The sequence below is a fragment of the Carya illinoinensis genome, chromosome 2 (genome assembly GCF_018687715.1).
Source record: "Carya illinoinensis cultivar Pawnee chromosome 2, C.illinoinensisPawnee_v1, whole genome shotgun sequence".
In the NCBI taxonomy this organism is placed as follows: domain Eukaryota; kingdom Viridiplantae; phylum Streptophyta; class Magnoliopsida; order Fagales; family Juglandaceae; genus Carya; species Carya illinoinensis.
Window position 1 is genome coordinate 34,590,507 of NC_056753.1, and position 18,483 is coordinate 34,608,989.

General features: G+C 35.6%; 3 protein-coding genes across 4 annotated transcripts; all 3 read right to left on the reverse strand.

Annotated features, from left to right (window-relative positions):
- Window positions 1-2,079: 2,079 nt before the first annotated feature.
- LOC122301264 (zinc finger protein ZAT5-like) lies at window positions 2,080-3,737 on the reverse strand. The gene has a single exon (XM_043112488.1). The coding sequence runs from the start codon at window positions 3,366-3,368 to the stop codon at window positions 2,328-2,330; it is 1,041 nt and encodes a 346-aa protein (XP_042968422.1). The 5' UTR covers window positions 3,369-3,737; the 3' UTR covers window positions 2,080-2,327.
- A 6,247-nt stretch (window positions 3,738-9,984) lies between these two features.
- Window positions 9,985-11,229, reverse strand: LOC122301265. Its single transcript, XM_043112489.1, has 2 exons — window positions 10,939-11,229; window positions 9,985-10,821 (listed from the first exon to the last, which is right to left on the reverse strand). Exons 1-2 carry the CDS (start codon window positions 10,990-10,992, stop codon window positions 10,210-10,212), a joined length of 666 nt encoding a protein of 221 aa, XP_042968423.1. The 5' UTR covers window positions 10,993-11,229; the 3' UTR covers window positions 9,985-10,209.
- A 3,473-nt stretch (window positions 11,230-14,702) lies between these two features.
- On the reverse strand, window positions 14,703-17,561 carry LOC122301266 (SHUGOSHIN 1-like). 2 transcript variants are annotated; one of them, XM_043112491.1, is made up of 11 exons: window positions 17,383-17,561; window positions 16,693-16,856; window positions 16,547-16,584; window positions 16,337-16,445; window positions 16,201-16,224; window positions 16,043-16,111; window positions 15,911-15,952; window positions 15,707-15,812; window positions 15,568-15,625; window positions 15,314-15,451; window positions 14,703-15,185 (listed from the first exon to the last, which is right to left on the reverse strand). In XM_043112491.1, exons 1-11 carry the CDS (start codon window positions 17,426-17,428, stop codon window positions 14,900-14,902), a joined length of 1,080 nt encoding a protein of 359 aa, XP_042968425.1. In that variant the 5' UTR covers window positions 17,429-17,561; the 3' UTR covers window positions 14,703-14,899. The 2 variants fall into 2 exon arrangements, with proteins under 2 accessions (XP_042968425.1, XP_042968424.1); XM_043112490.1 differs by having other exon boundaries at window positions 14,703-15,200; window positions 17,383-17,559.
- Between the last annotated feature and the right edge of the window lie 922 nt (window positions 17,562-18,483).

An 18,483-nucleotide genomic window follows, 5' to 3' on the forward strand; every position in this document is an offset into this window, starting at 1 on the left:
TTTGGTCCACGATCATGATGCTCACGCAAGTTCATTTTTCACGCAATTTCTCTATCTATCTTGTAATTAGAAAATAAATGCTGAGTTTGCTTGCACCACTTCGTGCTACTTGATTATTCAGACAACCACTTGACCTCACGTGTACATAACAAATTGTGGAAGCCTCGAACAGTACTACTTCAGCTAACTGCTAATTGAACAGCAACAGACCCAACATGATGCCCAGTCTTGTTACGATCCATTACGCAACACTCTGGCATTAGGGACCCACAAGTTTCTAAAAAGGTTGACATCTTTAATTGCAAAAATTAATGAAAACCGATGAGATCAGACAACCATCTTTTAAATTTCTTTTTACGATTTTGTTTTTAATGGAAATTAATTTTGAAAAATAAAATTATAAGACTTATTATTTTATAAAAATATCATTTATTTAAAATAGAGTACTTACCAAAAGTTATAAAATGATTGTATCTCTATCATTTATTGATTCTGATAAATTTGACAGTTTTACGTACTGATATCATATTATCATCTATAAATTCTAGTTTTAAGAGAAATATATATAGTGCCTGGATATTATAATATTCACTGATGATTAGTGTATTTTTTATGAGTATTAAATTTATTAAAAGTGTTATAATATTAAAAAAATATTATAAAAATAAATCTATAAACTAATGTGATTTCATATACCGGTTATTTTCGTAAAATCTATCTAAGACTAAAATATTTTTAGGAGAGATTTGAGAATAGTGATGAGAATTTTGAGTTTGAGACGAGAGTTTAAAAAATTATTTTTAATAATATTATTATTTTGTGATTTGAAAAAATTGTATTAGAATTTGAAAAAATTGAATTATTTATTATATTTTATATAAAAATTTGAAAAATGTGTAATGATGAGATTAAAATTTTAAGTTAAAGATGAAAATTCTTTTTAACTCCAAACCTGCCAAATTATAATGAATTCACCTCGTCTACACCCAATGAAAATCTCCAAACTGCCGGATCGAGTACCTTAACTTGCCAAACTTGGCACTTTGATACGTAACTGTGATTTTTTTTTATTTTTTCAGCTCAACGTATCCATCAAACTCCCAAATTAAAACATTGGTCAACATGCATGGCAGTCATTGGCAACCTCACAAATTGCCGCCCTCTCGACCCCATTCTCTCTGTGATGTCAATAGCGAGGTCGACAACAGCTAATCATGAGGATTTAACAATGCCACAAATCAATAGCGACAGTTTGGCACAAATTTACCTGTCTTCATTGATTATACCGAAAGATGTTTATATATATATATATATATATATATGAAAAAATATCTTCTCAAGTTATAAGAGTCTGCGCGAATTTATGAGTTTGAGACAGATAAACTCATAAAATAGACTGCATTTACATTGCGCTCTCAGTTAAGTACAACTCTCTGCCGATCAGCCTCAATTCCAAGAAAAATGGGTTTAAACCCACTAGCTTGATTAATGTTTGATGCAACCTAAATTCACGTACTCTAAAAGTTACAAGTAGTTGAATCGAGTGGTATCAGAGATTCAGAACCTATTGGAGCAATTTAAAAAGGTTGTGGGTCTGGAAGACAGCAGATGTTTGCTTTGGTGTAATGAGCAGGCTATTAACTAACAGGTGGTGGACCAAGCAAAGAAAAGAACAAAAATAGCTAGATAAGGCATTTTTTTTCAATATCACTTTCTTATGGAAAGAGAAAAACGAAGGGAAAATAAGTGGATTCATGTGGGAATTGCAGTTACTTACTGGCTTTCTAATATTCTATTCTTGTAGAGAGAGAGAGAGAGAGAGAGAGAGAGAGAGAGAGAGACGGCTTGCTTTTCTTGTAACTGAAACAATGAAACATAAACCATGACTTTTGGTTGAGATCGATGGTGAGGACCGGGGTGACACCCAAACCGAACACCCATTATCCTCTCTCTCTCTCTCTCTCTCTCTCTCTCTCTCTCTCTCTCTCTCTCTCTCTCTCTCTCTCTAAAAGTGTTTATGATCACATTCCTTCCAACTGAAAATGCGCCAAAAACCAATCCAAAAGAAGAGGTAAAAGATGCTGATCATGCACTTTCCATGAATTATAAGCCTTTCAGAACATAAACTAAGTCTTTAACAAAGAATCTTAACTTGTCCGTGAAACAATTGCTTAAGATATTGGAAAAAAGAATTTAAAGAATCGTATACTTTTGTGAATGGTAAATAAAAGAAAAACAATTGTGGCAATTCCCCTGGTATTAGCTTTGAGATCAAGCGTACGTGGAAGATAGACGGGGAAACAAATAAGAAGTCTGACCCTGTTTTTTTAGTAGTGACAATCCACCAAAGTCCGAGCGGAGAAGACAAGAGGTTGTTGCTGTTGTTGTGGTTGTTGCTGTTGCTTTTGCTGTTGCTGTTTTGTTGCAAAAGGGAATTTGGGTTCTCGATGATCATCTTCTGGGGCCGGAAGGTTGAGATCCAAATCCAAGGAAAGCATCTGTCTTGGCTTCTTGGTTTCTTGATCATGATGATCAGGCTCCAACGCCAATGATGGAGAAGTAAAGGACAAAGTGGTATTGGTTCCCATATTAGGCGCCCTGTGCCGTCTCATATGGCCGCCTAAGGCCTGGCCGGACGTGAATTCCGCCCCACAAACGGAGCACTCGTGTACCTTAGACCTGTTATTATTGCTGCCCAAGCCTCTACTACTACTACTCAATTGGAGAGACAGAGAAGAGATGAGATCATTCTTCTTGGACTGCGCTTCTTGATCATCATCCGACGACAACAAGAACTGCTTTGATGACCTTTCCCTTTCCTCCGCGGCGGCCATGGCCTTGGGCTTCTTGTGACTAGCCCTGTGCCCACCTAGCGCTTGGAAGGAAGGGAAAGTCCGCTTGCAAGTCTTGCACTCGTAGACATAATACCCGGCCTTGCCAGTGCCGGTTGCTGCTGCTTCTAAGAATCTTCGACTATTAAACTTATAAGCATCACCACCACCACCACCGTGATCTTCTTCGACTTGTTTTGGGGTCTCCGGCCGGGTCTGACCTTGAGCAAGAAGGATTAGGCAATTGGCCATGTCCTCTTCTTCCTCGGTAGTGCTATCTTGTAGTAATTCAGTGGAAGTGGCCGGCGAGAAGCTGGTGTTGTCATCGTTAATGGTATCTATTATGTTGCAGTTCTTTTCACCATCGAGACCTCCACCAGCCCCAGCGCCTCCTTCTCCAGTCGGTGAATTAGCAGTACTGATCATGGCAAAAGGGATAGGTGATTGTGGCCTCTGGCGCTTGGTGCGCTTCCCTTTGACGATGTGGGTATTCTCCTTAGACCCCATGACGATGACAGCTTCTTCTTGAGCCTCCATGTTCCACCACCACCACCGCAACCACAAACCCAAAGAGATCAATCGAGGTAGCCTCAAAGAGAGAAAGAAAGAGATGTTTTTTTTGGGGTAGGGGAGGAAGCAAGAAGAGGAGAGAGAGAGAGAGAGAGAGAGAGAGAGAGAGAGAGAGAGAGAGAGTGGGGGGTTGTGTTGTGTACGTAATGTTTTTATATAGTGAAGAGGAAGGGTTTGAAGTGAAAAAAGCCACCCAATAGAATAACAGTAACAGCGAATTACTCTCCCAATCCTTGTTAAGTTTCCAACCTCTAGAAGCTGTCTGGATATATAAAGCCTTAAATGGAGTTGAAAACTATGGAATTACAGTGTAACGGTGAGAGTTATTGGGAAATAGACCATCAGATTTAGACAAATTGAAGGAACAAGTTGGACTAAAAAAACAAAGAAAGAATAAGATGAAGCTAAAAATAGAGAGAGGAGGTGGTGGTGTTAAACTGTTTAATTAGATGGGAGAAAGCTGTTGAACGTAGAAAAGTCCGTTTCACACTCTCTTTCTCACACTTCGCCAACGCACTTCACGAATTGATCAAAACAAACCCTACCTAAGCTTAGTTGGCCACTACATATCTAATTAATTAGCGAGTTACTCATCTCCTTAATTGCCCATAAAAATCCACCTCCTTTTTTATATGCTCTTTGATCGCGTACGTACGTATTCACGTGCTACACTATTCATCAACCTTTAATTTTCAACAGGGATCGAGACTTTGACATGTTGCCAAAAATTCTATCTAACGTACGGCCTAAACTAAATTGATTTGATTCCAGTGATCAGTGAGTTGCATGCAGAAACTTGTCATATAGATTTATTCATTGATGCGTGACCGACCAAAAAATGGGTCTATTTCGTTGGTTTTGTGAGCCAATTAAAAGTAGTTAAGTTTCGTATAATATAGTTCTTGGACTGTATATATAAATAATGCGTCTCATGACATGCATGAATGATCCTTCTCTTTTGGCAGACGTGATAAAAGATCGATCGATCAGAAGTATTTTTCTCTCTCTTTTAAGACATAAATTAACTATCTGCATGCTAAACATTGGACACATAATTTTAAACTTTTTTTTTTTTTTTTGGAGTAAACATGAAAAATAAAAAAAGATCGAGCGTGTCAGTGACATTCCTAGAATTTAGTTAATTAATCCCACGTCTAAATGAAGAAAATAATCAATATACCGCAAGTCATAGAGAGAGAGAGAGAGAGAGAGAGAGAGAGAGAGAGAGAGAGAGAGAGATGGCGATGTGAAGGCAAGCAAGAGAGGAAGCAAAGCCCATAACTTTGCCTCAACGATTCCCATTGAGATGATTGGAGTGCAAGCTTGGAACCACGGAATCCGCGGTGCTCCAAGCCTTTCCTTTCCCCTTTTTTTTTTCTTTTCTTTAATTTCCTCTTTGTATTCTGTACTTTGATTGATTTCTGGGCTAATTCACGGATATACACATATATGAATTACATCCATGAATTAATGAAACCAAGACATGATCATCATCGATCTCTTTTCCATGTAATATCCAGTAACGCCCGATGTGAATCAATTCTAGCTTTTAACTCATTCATAAACAATATATAGCATCCACAAAACTAATTCCATTGGATAAGTACCGTATACTTGTGATCTTTACATAACGCTAACTATATATTATAACATGCATACAACTTTGCTATCAATCGATTTATAATCATGTGGTGCTGACCCACCATATCATGGATGACTTTACTTGAAACAAATAAATCGTTGTGATTGATCTGATCTCATAATTGGGCCGATCATATTATATATGGATGGCCACCAAGTGTACACGTACGTGGATTGATATTCCATGCAATATATATATAGATGTGGCCTCGTCTATCATCATAATAATGATGAAGAAATAGTGCTAATTAATAAAAGGTCCACTTTTGCTCCATAAAAAGACATGATGAATACTTGGGGGAAAGGCAATATCATATCATGATATGACATATATAAGCTAGCAGCTGCTTGTAACATTTCTGCACTATAATAAGCAGACCATGCCTGGAGTCATCAAGCTGTAAAATACTACAAAAATTTAGGGACAAAATCGGCATTTATGTGACACTATCAAGTAATATATATATATATATATATATATTGAAAAGAAAAAAATGGTAAAGCCATTAATATTTACAGGCTTGGAAAAAGCTAAAAATTCTGAAGTACGTATTCGACTGAATCGTAGTATAATTAATTTACTACGTGAAAATTAGCTTCCCTTTAGAAGAAGGCATAGATATTATTCATTTTCAATCCCAATTAATTATTATTATTTTTTTTTTCAAGAAAAGCTTATCAATTAATGCATAGCTGAGTACTTGTATTGTGATAGATATTATTAGTCAAAACGCCGAAAAATCAAGATCAAAGGTATTATGAATGTCATCGATCGTTCCCCCATCAACATTATATGATGGCATCACGCATGCATATATAATACGTACGCACAATTGATATTTAAGAATGTTTACGTTTCAAATTTGTGCTTTATACTCCAGCTTGAGCTTAATTATAATTATATAATAAATCATCTCGAGAGGTAAGCTAATTAAGTGGCTCAAGTTCATTTTGACTCAGATAGATATGATCTTGCTATCTTCATTAATTTTGCAGGATTCGAGAATCTTATAACTTTGGACAACATAGTTATAAGTTTGATCAGCTAGCTAGCGCGATCATACATTGTTATATATACATATTTTATTCGCAAGTTTGATAATATGTATACGGTACGTATATCCTACGTCCTAATCTAGCTATAAGTTCTTAAATTTTAATCTGACCACTTCTACACTTCATCATACACACTAGCTATGAATTAATTAAGCTGAGATATATATATATATTCAACGTTTTGCATTTCTTAAGTATTAATCTAGCAATAATATTAAGCTAGCTATATAGTAAATAATTAGCTAGCTAGTTGATCATGATCGATCATACGATTTTTATTTAGATTGCTTTGCATGTTCTTTCGATTTATATATAATTTAATGTAGAATTCTTCATTTTACCAACTTAATTGTCTTCTAATTATCCTTTTTTTTTTTTTGGTTAATCAAATATAGATCACATGCATGATCGATCACCGTTCACCGTGGCATGATGCATGCATGCCTGCATTATTGGTGGTTTGTGTGTGGGGGGGCATATATATTATATATATATATATATATATATATATATATTTTAAGGAGGTGAGTCAATGGGTATTGTGGTTGGGTTTATAATTAAGGAGCGAGCTAGCTGCTAGGTAGCTTGGGGAAGTTCTTGGGCATGAAAAAAGTATAAATATTGGAGTGCCACGGAGTTGTGTTCGGCACGACGTTATAAGAGGCAGAAAACCAACACTAGAGAGCTAGAAAAGTAAAAGATATGGCTGGGGGAAGTAAAGGATCAAGATCTTCGTCATGGCTTCCTCTCCATGCTCTCCACATCAGTTTTGTTTTTCCAACTTTCTCTTCCAGGCCACTTGCTGCCTCCTTCTCCTGATCATCATTTAGCACATGAAGACGAGCATATCATGATCAACTTAGTTTTTAAATAAAGTGAATACGTGTCTGGAAAATATATATATATATATATATATATAATATAATAGGTATTAGGTTCATGGCCAACACTGATCAGCTACTTCAAGTATATATTCCTCATGTGAATGTAACGCATGCGCGCATTTTCTAGATGATCATGATCATTAATTACCCGTCCAATAAAAGATAGAAAATAATAATCGTAATTATATATATATATTGATATTAGAATCTGCATGTACCCATCTAGGGCGTAATAAGGGTTATGATTTTTTGAATATAAGCTAGATCATTTTTTGAGTTATTATAACCAATATTATTATTAATAAATTAATGAAAGGGTATTAGTTTTTCACCTCGATGATCATTTAGGACAATATTAATTACTTTCACTTCATTGGTTATCAAATGGTAGATCTATTTTGGTCATGTGAAATTATTTGTACAAGCATCAAATAGCTAGACAAGTCCCAGGCAAACGTTTATAATAAAGTGGACCCAACCTTAAAAAAGTATAAAAAAAAATATTATTCTTTATTAGTGGAATCTACTTTTTTAACAAAGAACTCGTATAGCACATGCTTTTCTATTTAGAACTTGTACATAATATTACTCGTTAATTATAGCCACTAGCTAGCTAGTCCCATAAATTAATGGAAAATGCTAGATATATATTCTGTTGGGGGTTCCTGTTGAAATTTTTTTTTACTTGATAATTAAGAAAATATTTTTTTAATAATGTTATTAATTTTGAAAAAATTATATTTAAAAGTATTAAAAAAATATATGTGAAAAAAGACAAAAAAAAAAAAGCACTAAAAATGTACTAGCTGGAGCCCCAGCAGTGAGCCACCCTAAATTAATTAAGCCCTAAACCCACTTGTTATAGAAAATAACAACAGGCCATCTCATGAATCGTTGACACCATCTGTAAATTAATAGGGCTTACAGATGGTTGATACATAATATTCGTTTTTTGCTTAAAGGTGCGAGCATTAATGAGTGGTGTAGGAGTCAATGCCCTGAAAGCCTTCCTTCAAGCAGCTGCTGTTTAATGGATGCGTTTTTGGAATAACTTGACTGAAAGTGAAGGAAAAAATTTTTTTAAAAAAAAAACCACAGAGATGTAATATGCGAATAACTCAACGATACATGATCATCAATATATAATACAACTTGCCTGAGCTGACTTGCTGGTAAAGTTACTGTACCTGGCTTTAAATATGAAATAAAACAATGGTTATAACAATTTAAATGAAATTCGATTTCATCACGGAGTCGTAGAAATTAAGGAAAAATTTAGTTTAAAGCATAACTGCGCATTAATATGTATACCAATCTAATATATATAATTGGTTAAAAAATAAAGTTTATTGAAAACAGTATTAATTTAAATTTTAAATATCAAGTAATCATCATTTATACAAAGATTAGTATACGACTTTAATTATACGTAGCAAAACTCAGAAATTAATCATTTTGTAAATGAAAATAATTCGGGCTATTCTGTCATCCTTATCCAAATAATCAGTTCATGAGATGTCAATTTAAACACTATTTGAAGAGAGATAAATAAGATTATGAATTACTTCACGAATTATTAAATATTTTTCATAAATAATGAAATGTATCGAAAATTAATTAAATATAATGAAAATATTTTCACAGGATGAAATTGGTGGTGAATAAATACGAAATCATAATTAAGAAAGAGCAATATATAGTTATAGGTGTTGGGCGGCGTGGTCTCGATAGTGGTGATGTACGTATGTGTAGAAATTAACAATGAATTGAATTTATTAATTCGTATAGTAGAACTGGGAAATTATATGCCTACTCGATCGACTCCACCGAAATGCATGGGTTTTCACTTCTCACTACTCTCTTTTTTTAATACATGATCTGGTCCAGCCAAAGTACTTCTTTTTCTTTTCTTTTTTTTTTTTAATACGTAAGAAGTAAATGATATTGATGCGAATAAAATAGACATAAAAGAACGCCTAAATACATTCTAAATTAAAGACAAAAAGTGACTAAAGTAGTTGATGGAAACAACTACTGAGTAGTACTGATCTTACAATCCATGGTTCTCTATTTTTGGTAAAATGTTTATTTTTGTAAATTCATTTCTCAACTATATATGCTGTAAAGAAGTGAGCTATATATGTGAGGTTTAAGATTGGAGGAGTAGTTTTGGGATTTCCTTTCCTTTTTTTCAAAGTTGATCTCCTTATCATCATGAGGAAGATCATATACCAATTTTAGATGTCATAAGCAACTAATGCTATCTAGTAATCCAATAAATGACTTTTTTTTGTTAATCTTTCCACGGCAGATCCAGTTAAAAGATTGAGTTGGTCATGTTATTACTTGTTGGGCCTATCCTCCATCACACACACGCATGCCCCGCAGTCACAGAACGAACCTTTAAGGAGTCAGGACAATGTACGTATTTGCTGCAATTTTACAGCCCTATAATTTTCATAGCTTGTTGATTATTACTTCTTTAGCTGCTAAAAATTTCATTGACTTGTTGCATTAGTGGTCTATATCAATCCATGCCCATAACTTCGTACTGGGTTTTAGTACTATTAGAACTTGTTGATCAAGTGCTGGTTGTTTATATAAAGTTCTGATGGGGATCGAGCCTTATTTTTTATATCGGATGTATCTCAAGTGCTCAACTCATTAGTTATGATGGGGAAATCTAATTGGATGCACTTTTAGTGGCAGGCACTCACCGTGAGTGCATGGTAGGTGTGTGCTCCATGGAAACGAAAATCCCTGGGAAGATTTATGATTGATTGCTTGTTTTGGTCATACTTACCATCATTATAATTTTACTTTATTTTTACAACATAAAAAAGCAAAAGCAAAATGAAATCACATGAGCCCAACAATTGCTTTTATTAAATTACTCCATCTGGTCTCGTGGAACTCAAATCCATTTTCACTAAGTAGTTTACTGTTTTGAATTAGTCTGAACTAGAGTTAGTTAGAAGGAGATTCAATTTTTCCATCCAAGATGCTAGGAAAGTTAGGATTTTCATTTCTAAGATAAATTAAGCTGTGTACAAATTTTGAAAATGATGCATAACAGCTAACCATCCATTTCATTCTAATGACCATTTCATGTTTTGATAGTATGAAAAGGATGAGAGTAGTAAGAAATTAGATGAAAGTGCTAGCTAGGTGTTGGTCAACGGAGAGCAACCTCTCAATGCTTGGCCCTGGGGGAAGAATCAGAGTCATCACAGAGCATTAGATATGTTAATAAAACAACTATTGAAACTAATGCAAGAATCTTGGCGTGCAGGACGTGGTGATGGGGAAGAAATAGACACTGGTGGAATCTCAATGGAGTTAAGTTGGGGAGGTGGGTGCTGCCACCGAGGGAGTGGTCCAGCCAGAAGGAGGTTTTGCAGGAGTGGTCCAGCTTCTATCACTGCCTGCAGGAGCTTCCCTTTTTCTGGCAATGGCTTCTCAGATACTAATTGCAAGGCGGCTTGTGGCAGCGGTTGTGAAATTGGGTCAGTTTCTGGAGAGGACATGATGTTTCCATGGCAGTCAGAAGAGATAGAATGCTTGCTAGAGTCGGTGCCTTTTGATTCATCTTCAATGTTTGAAGCAGCTAGTTGCTGCTCTTCTAGTTGTTGCTGCTGCTGTTGAAGCACGAGTTTCTCCAACATTAGCTTATGGCATCTTGCGCGCGCTTCATCTCTCTCTTTGATGGTCCTGCTCAAAAGATCTTTGAGATGGATCAGCTCATATTCTCTTCTTGTGATCTCCTCCTTAGCTGCTACAAGTGTTGTCTCTAACTCCAAGGTTGTGTACAAGAGAGAATGTCTTAACTCTTCAACTCCCTGCCAATTTTAGCAACTTTTATTATCCCCAAAGACACAGCACAATCACGAGAAACAGAAAAGAGTCGCTAACAAAAGAAAGCACTGGACTCAAGAGGCCTAAAGAGTATCTCTTACCCGATCATCTTGGTAGCAGAATTCCCATCCAAGAGGACTACATTGAACCTCCATATCTGGCAGTAGTCAGAGCCGAAGTAGAAGGGGTGGGTGCTTTATGTGCGGTTTCTTCAACTTTTATAGAATTGGAGCACTTTGTTGCTGTTTAATTTCTTTTTATTCTCACTTTAATTCTTTTCTTTCAAAGGACATGAGTTTGGACAAAAAACACAAAAGGCCAAAAGTATAGAAAGGCCAAATTGCCGAGTGCATACATTTTTATGCATTTGGATTCTGTGTGAGTAACTAAACTCGGAGGGAAGGAGTGTGAAATCTGCAGTAAAAAGTTAGAGCTAGATCCTCTTCATACTGCACCTTTTTGGTGAAACTACCTGTCGAAAAAGAGGCACATGCGACTGTAAATGTAAATTTGAAGATGTTGCTGCAATGAGGGTTTGAGGATGTCTGTCCCCTTGAGCAAGCATATTAAAAGCTGATGAAAAACATCCAAATCTTTAATATATGGTTGTTGAACTGTCCTGTATTTTTTTTTCTTTCTTTTTTTCATGGAATTCTGGATTTATTCATTCCATTTCACATTATCTACAGACATCCTCATAATATATTGTAAAATCTCATCACAATAAAGCTTCCCTTGCTTGCTTCCTTGTAGCTTGAGATAACAGGTATCAAATTTCTCACTTTCAGAAACTCTTTTTTCCCACGAATTAAATAGAGAAAATATGCCACAATTCCTTATGGAAACTCATATACATGTTTTGAGGTAAAACAGGGCCAATTCAGGTGGAATCTAGCTTGCTGTCTACAACAGAGGTCAAATCAAGGGTTTAAAGGTTGGTAAGGGACAAGCAGATGGCAAAAGGAATTGAGTAGTAGTGAAACCAACCGCTTTAGGGGGGGAAATATATATATATATATTTAAAAAATAAAAATAAATAAACAAACAAACCTAACACGGTAAAACCAATCCTAATAAAGGTTTAGTCTTGCAAGAATCTCCTCTGTCAGGCTAAAAGATAAAGTGCAATTTCATGAATGATTAAAGCTATTTGATCCAAACCCTTTTTCTCTTCTAGAGCGTATGCTGAAGTTTTCTTTTTGACCCTCGAAGGGGAATATAAGATATAAAAGTCTTGCCCCGATATGAGCTAGCTCTGCCTCGTGATTTCTCTTCTTCTTCTTCTTTCTTTTTTTGTTTTTTGTTTTTTTTTTCCCCCTTATAGATAAAGAGGTAAAGGAGATGAATGGATGAAACCCACGAGTGTAACCCCCAAATTCATCTCAAAAGTAGCATTCTAACCTCCAGATTTTCTAAAGTAAGCTGATATCTTTATTCATTCCCTAGCAATGTTGGACTTGGTCCACATGACCCAAAGTATTGTTTCTTTCAGTAAGATATAAGTGGAGAAAATGAATGAAAAATCGAGTTTTTAACTCTCTTTAGCGTTGAACCGTCTCTTATTTTGGCTCATTTATCTAATCAACTCAGCAATCGAGATTTTTTTTTTTTTCCCTTCTTCTTCCTTCTTTCTACTTTTGACCCGGTAAGAGTTGAACTTAGAAAGCTCCACTCCCCCATTCCCATCCCACGATCTCCACCAGACTGAGCCCAAACCCAAATAGGAGTACAAGGAACTGATTGGTAAGCAAAATAAATCCAGTTTTCAGTTCTTAGAAAATCATATACAATCGAAATCTGTTGCTTTCTCTTTTTTGTACAATTAAACCTGCTCTAGATTTTTTGTAGTAAAAAGTGTGGAACTCAAAAGAAAGCTGTAAGCCACTAAAATGTATCCTGTCATAGATTGTTGCGTATGAAACATGTCTGCCCATATCGCTTGAGATAAGTGTCTGCATCTGCATGCAGATGCACCCATCTCCTCATCTTTCATATTATTAGTCAGAAAAGGGAGCGGAACCGAAAATTTTCAGCCAAAAATATAGCAAAAGGAGATAATGGTAGGGTCCTCATGGACATCTTTTGGACAACAGGATTATCCTTTATTAGGGAAAAAGAAGACTGGCTGTCCAATTTGACCCATTCAAAACTCCCTGTTCTTGGAGAATCTGCCCTGCGTTTTGCATCCCCGTTCCACGATCGATAGGCCTGTCCATCCACATGCGTTACGGTGCGTTTCTCTCTACATGCGTTACGGTGCGTTTCTCTCTACATGTTTAGTAGGATTGAAGTTTCAGTTTCAACCAACGAAAAAATAAAGCCTTATAATCCGTGATTTGTATTTACACTCTCACGCGTAGTGCAGCCGCAAAGTTCTTGCACATTACCGCTACATGCTATATGCCTCCGCCTTTTTTGGGAATATAGAATTTTCAAAATCAAAGGATACCAAAAAGGAAGTTTTGATATCTCTGGGTGATGAACTCAGGAAGGGATTGAGATGGGCGTGGCCTGCAACTGACTTTCTGCAACGCAATGCATAATTTGCTGGCCGAAGAATAAAATAAAAATAAAAATAAGTGTGGTATGTGGTGTGTAGAGATATAACTTTTACTTTTTTTTTAAATAAAAATTGGAGGTGAGGGCGACCAATGTAGCAACCATTCCTGAGCGTGACTCTAGGAATCCCTCCCCACTGCAGAATGTCCAATTTGAACTATAGCTACTACCCAAGGGCAAGCATATTACCATAACACCCCCAAAGTATCCCACTAGTAAAAAACTCATCTCATAGCCCAAATGTCAACTTATGTCCTAATTCAAACTTTGATCTTAAAATTATAAAATGCCAACTCATTCCAACTGGATTGTCTCCTTTTTTTTTGGGGGGTATCAACTGTCCCAATGCCACAAAATATAAGGAATATTGTCGAAACTTGTTTTATTGTCTTATTATTATTATTATTATTATTATTATTTGCTATGGGTTTATCTTTGTCCGACATTTTAATCCAGGTGGGCGTGATAAAAAGCAAAACCGTATTCTCTTTTATAATCACTCCAAGAATTGCGTGAGATATCGTCCAAACTGTAGAACCCACATGCATGGCCATCACGATTTCCTGCTTTCATTCCTAATGAAATCATTAGAGAATTTTAATTATTTCATAGGAAGAATCATAAGTATACCATCAACAACTGCTTTAATAATGCATCAATTGATAATTAATGCAATAAATTTTATTCCTTTGCTTGCTTTGTTCGTGCGCTAACGCGGTTTGTAAGTTGTAGGCCGAGTGACATATGATACAGGATCAAATCTTTTCAGCTTTCTTTTCTTTTGCATGCGTGAGGGGTGAAATATACTGGACCCACACGTCAAGATTATTCATTGGGTGGTAAAAAAAAACATAACAAAAAGATACTAATGTGATCAAGGGAAACAGCATAATTTGACTTCTTTTTTTTATCAATATGTCAATGATAAGAACAAACCACTTTGAGATTTCAAAACATCTGTAAAACAATAATAATAATAATAATAAAATCTTAAACTGTAAAATAATATATATATTTATATTTCTTTTGTTCTTTTTTCCCCCTTGAATATGTCTAAAATTAATCCGTCCAATAACAACCATTAGCCACAAATTAGTAACTCTACTTCAATGAAATTCAAGTATCTCCTCCTAACACCGAAATTATACCTCTTGTGGAAAATCAATGCCCCAATGATAATAGTAATCAATCATCTTCAACGTGTATATTCTCATAATAACTGACCGAGAGATAAAGAAATCCCACCCCTACCCCCAACAGCTCAACATGCAAATCCATGAGTATAGTTTGTTCGGATACAACTCAATTACCAAATCGAGATAATTTTTGCATTCTTAGTTATCATCTGCAGATGATTATAAAAGATAAAGAATACAGCAAGTTACGAACATGTTTACAGGGGGGGAAAGTTGTTTGACAGAAGGTGCAAGAACAAAGAACATCAGGAGGCACAAAAATTGGTAGGAAGCACTCAACAAATGGAGGAGTTTGGGAAGAATTGACTCACTCCTGTCGGCGCATCTTCATCCTGAGAGGAATTTCCTTGTAGGACTGAACCTTCTCAACTGCTCGGCGCAATGGCCTTCCAACAGATGATCTTCGAGTTTCTTGAGCTTCAACTCTAATGGCGGTATTTCCTGCGTCTTCTTTTTTGACTGGCAATCCTGATGGCATTTGACTGCTGTCATGCACATCATCAACTGGAGGAGATGCAGGGAATTTAGCATCATCTATCTCAAACAAATCTTCATTTTGTTCTGGTTCCTCGGATTTAAACCTTGCAGATTGCCTTCTCAAACAATGCCTGTTAGAAAATTGTCAAGGACACCAAAGCTTCCAATAGTTTTCTAGATTATTTTGTGAAAATCCATTGAAAACATTAATTTACACACAGCCATGAAACATGCATGGACAAACCTCTTATTTCCTATATCCTGTTTAACAAGGACTGGTTTAAGTGTGGTAGGACCCGAAGCCCTATCCGTCACAAAAAAATCTTCACTTGGCTCTGGTTCTTCAGATTTGAACCTTGCAGATTGCCTTCTCAAACAATGGCTGTTGGAACATCAAAGCATATGAAATGATCTTTAATTCTCTGGATCACTTGTAAAAACCCAAAGGACTCGTTGACTACAGTCTTACGCTGAGCAATGAAACATGCAGAGACAAACCTCTTATTTTCAACAGTCTCTTTAGTATTGATTTGATTTCCGGTGGTGGGACCCAAAGCTGCAACCAACTCATAAAAGATAAATGCTTCTATCTAAACAGATTCAAATTTTCAAATGAAAGGCATAGTATGCTAATTACATTGATTTTTGGATTGCCGTCTTCTTCTGTTGTTATGACAAGTATTAGAGTCCCCCCTAGCTGTTTGAGCAGATTCCCCTCCCTCATCGTGTTTAGTTTTACCTACCTTCAAGTAGTACAAGAGAAGGTTTAAATATAACAGAAGACAAGAAAATATCAGCTGTTAACTTTTTTAAGAACCGATGAGGCGTTTTATAGAGGTACCTCATTTCTCAAATTTTGATGCATTACTCTTTTCGCTTTGATCTTGGAAGACACAAAAGATTCTAAGTCAATAGAGTTCTATTCTGATAACCTTAAATGGAACGGATTGAATTAACTACTATTTAAGCTGACCTCCGAGTCCAGTCTTTGTGCTTTGAGCAAGCCATTTTTGCATCCAAGCTCATGCTGAAGTGCTTTTAGCTAAAAATAAACAAATTGCAATTTTACAGATTACAACATAAGGAATCAAGGCATCAAGTTGCACCCCTTTCTTGCAGCAGAATACTTACCCTATCTTTACCTGAATTAAGCTCCTGCAGGATGATAAACAGAATGTCAGATTCACCAAGGCCTCGATACTCTCATCAGAGTTTTTAAGCATTAAAGAATTGAAAAACTGAGAATCAAAGACATGAAGGTAGGTACCGCCAACATCTGACTGTTTGCTTGGGCAAGTTGCAAATTCTGCTGCTGCACTTTCTGCAAACTGATTCTCAGTTTCTGTAACTCGATTCTGCTCAGTTCAATAATTTTGCTGTCAACCAACACTAAGGAAAGTATAAACCAGAACCATATCGCAAAAGCCCAGGTCAGAAAATAACTAAATCGATAAATGAAATTGATAGAGAAGGATACTTTCTTTCTGCAACAAGCCTCATCAGTATCATGTTTTCCTGAAATCATATTCACAATGACCTTGGTAAATTAAACTAATATCGCATGTAGGAAAAGCATGAATTAGCAGAGACACGTAGATAAGATAAGGACATCTGTAAGCATACCTTCTGAAGCTTTTCAATAAACTCTTTAGTCGTAAGCGAAATGGGCAGCTGATTCACATCTTGGTTTACCGGTTTAGGCTGCTGCTGCGAGTTGCTTATGTCAGCAAGCCTTTTCCTTGGAGCACTTCCAATTTTGGGTCCCTTTGCTCCTTTTATCCTATCATCTGCACTCACTTTTTCTTAGTAATCGAACAATTCAAGCACTACAAAGAAATCTGAGCCCCTATTAGGGGTCCAAGAAAACCGAAGAAAATGGACTGTAAAACAAAATGTTGAATTTCATGAAAAGTCAATAACACGCCCAAATTGAAACAGCCGATATAACGAGTTCAGCAACGAAACACACGATATAACGAGTTCTCGTCTCAATTCAACGCCAAACTGTCATCCTACGGAACCTACCCCTAGCACTGTAGCACAAACTCGAATACCAATTCCTTCATCACATCAAGTGAATCCTAATCCCAGAAACCCAACAGGCACCGCATTTCTCAGTTGTACTTTGACAGACTCTAACCCTAGGGGCCTGACGGGTTATCAAAATATGAGTTTCAAACACAAAATTCAAAAATTAAATCCTGTAATTATACAGATAAAATTACACTTTAAGAGTCGCAAAATCAAGAAGTAAAGTAAGAACTAGAGGTAGAGTATTTTGTGCTTTAAAAAAAACAAGAGGATTATGCTTACTTCCAACCACGCAAATGTCTGAATCAAGTACAATGGCAACGTCCATGGTGGAGTCCAATCGAACGCCCTAACTCTCTCTCTCTCTCTCTCTAAACTGGCATTGTCTGAGCGCGAAGGAACCAAATGTTTGGAGAGTCCAACGGCTTCCCGAAGCAAGTCCGAGGCTGTTTAAACCTAGAGAACGGCGCGGACCTGAATGGACCATCGTAATAGAGTTACGGGCTGTCACGTAAACTTGTGAAAGAAATTGGGCCGGTGGGCCTTGAGAACTGAGGAGATAAATCTCCTCTCTCTTACATGCTATTGGGTTTCATTCTACTTCTACGGCCCCATAAAATAATAATTATTATTATAAAAATAAATGTTTTTCATCCAAATAGATCTCTCTTTTTTGGATACCCAATTTTAAGACATCGTTTGGATATACAGTTTAGATGAGATATTTTAATTAATAGTAAAAAAATTTTAGTTAAGATAAGATGAAATAATTTATAATAAAAAAATATATATTTGAATAATGGGATAAAATAAGATAGTTTTTAATTTTTAAGATTTGAAAAAAATAAGAGTCCCATTATTTTAATTTTTCAGCTCAATTGTGTACGGTTTATATATTATTTATGCAGATTTTTCTGTTTATTACTGTTGTTGTACTGTTTTTATTGTTAATTACTATTTAAGTAGATATTTTTAAATTTTATAGATGACAAATTTAGGGATAAAATTTAAGTATATTTTTCATAAAAATATGAAAAATGATATTTACTGTTATAAAATATGTAAATATTGCACTTTTAAAAAAAAATAGTAAATATGAAACTTACATGAAAAAATTTATTTTTTAAAGACGAATCTCAAAATGAGTGCACGTCGTTTGAACAACTCAAAATGTATTTAGCATTACTATTAAAATATTAATATATAATACTTTATCTTATTATATTATGGCATGTCATAAAAAAATAGCATTTATATAAATAACCTAACAACATGACAGGTCATAATAAAAATGAGAATAGATTTCGATTAAGTTAGATTATAATATAAGTCTTGGAGTGAGTGTGTCATCTTCGCTGGTAACAGGGTCTTGAGACCTTTTAG

Bases quoted from the DNA above. Each gene is read 5' to 3' on its own strand.
- LOC122301264 (XM_043112488.1), bottom strand. From the start codon at position 3,368: ATGGAGGCTCAAGAAGAAGCTGTCATCGTCATGGGGTCTAAGGAGAAT.
- LOC122301265 (XM_043112489.1), bottom strand. From the start codon at position 10,992: ATGGAGGTTCAATGTAGTCCTCTTGGATGGGAATTCTGCTACCAAGAT. The intron at 10,822-10,938 runs GTAAGAGATACT...TAAAATTGGCAG, and splicing joins TCTGCTACCAAGATGATCGG to GGAGTTGAAGAGTTAAGACA.
- LOC122301266 (XM_043112490.1), bottom strand. From the start codon at position 17,428: ATGGACGTTGCCATTGTACTTGATTCAGACATTTGCGTGGTTGGAA. The intron at 16,446-16,546 runs GTATCCTTCTCT...GTTGGTTGACAG, and splicing joins AGGCTTGTTGCAGAAAGAAA to CAAAATTATTGAACTGAGCA. The intron at 15,452-15,567 runs GTTTGTCTCTGC...ATGTTCCAACAG, and splicing joins GAGACTGTTGAAAATAAGAG to CCATTGTTTGAGAAGGCAAT.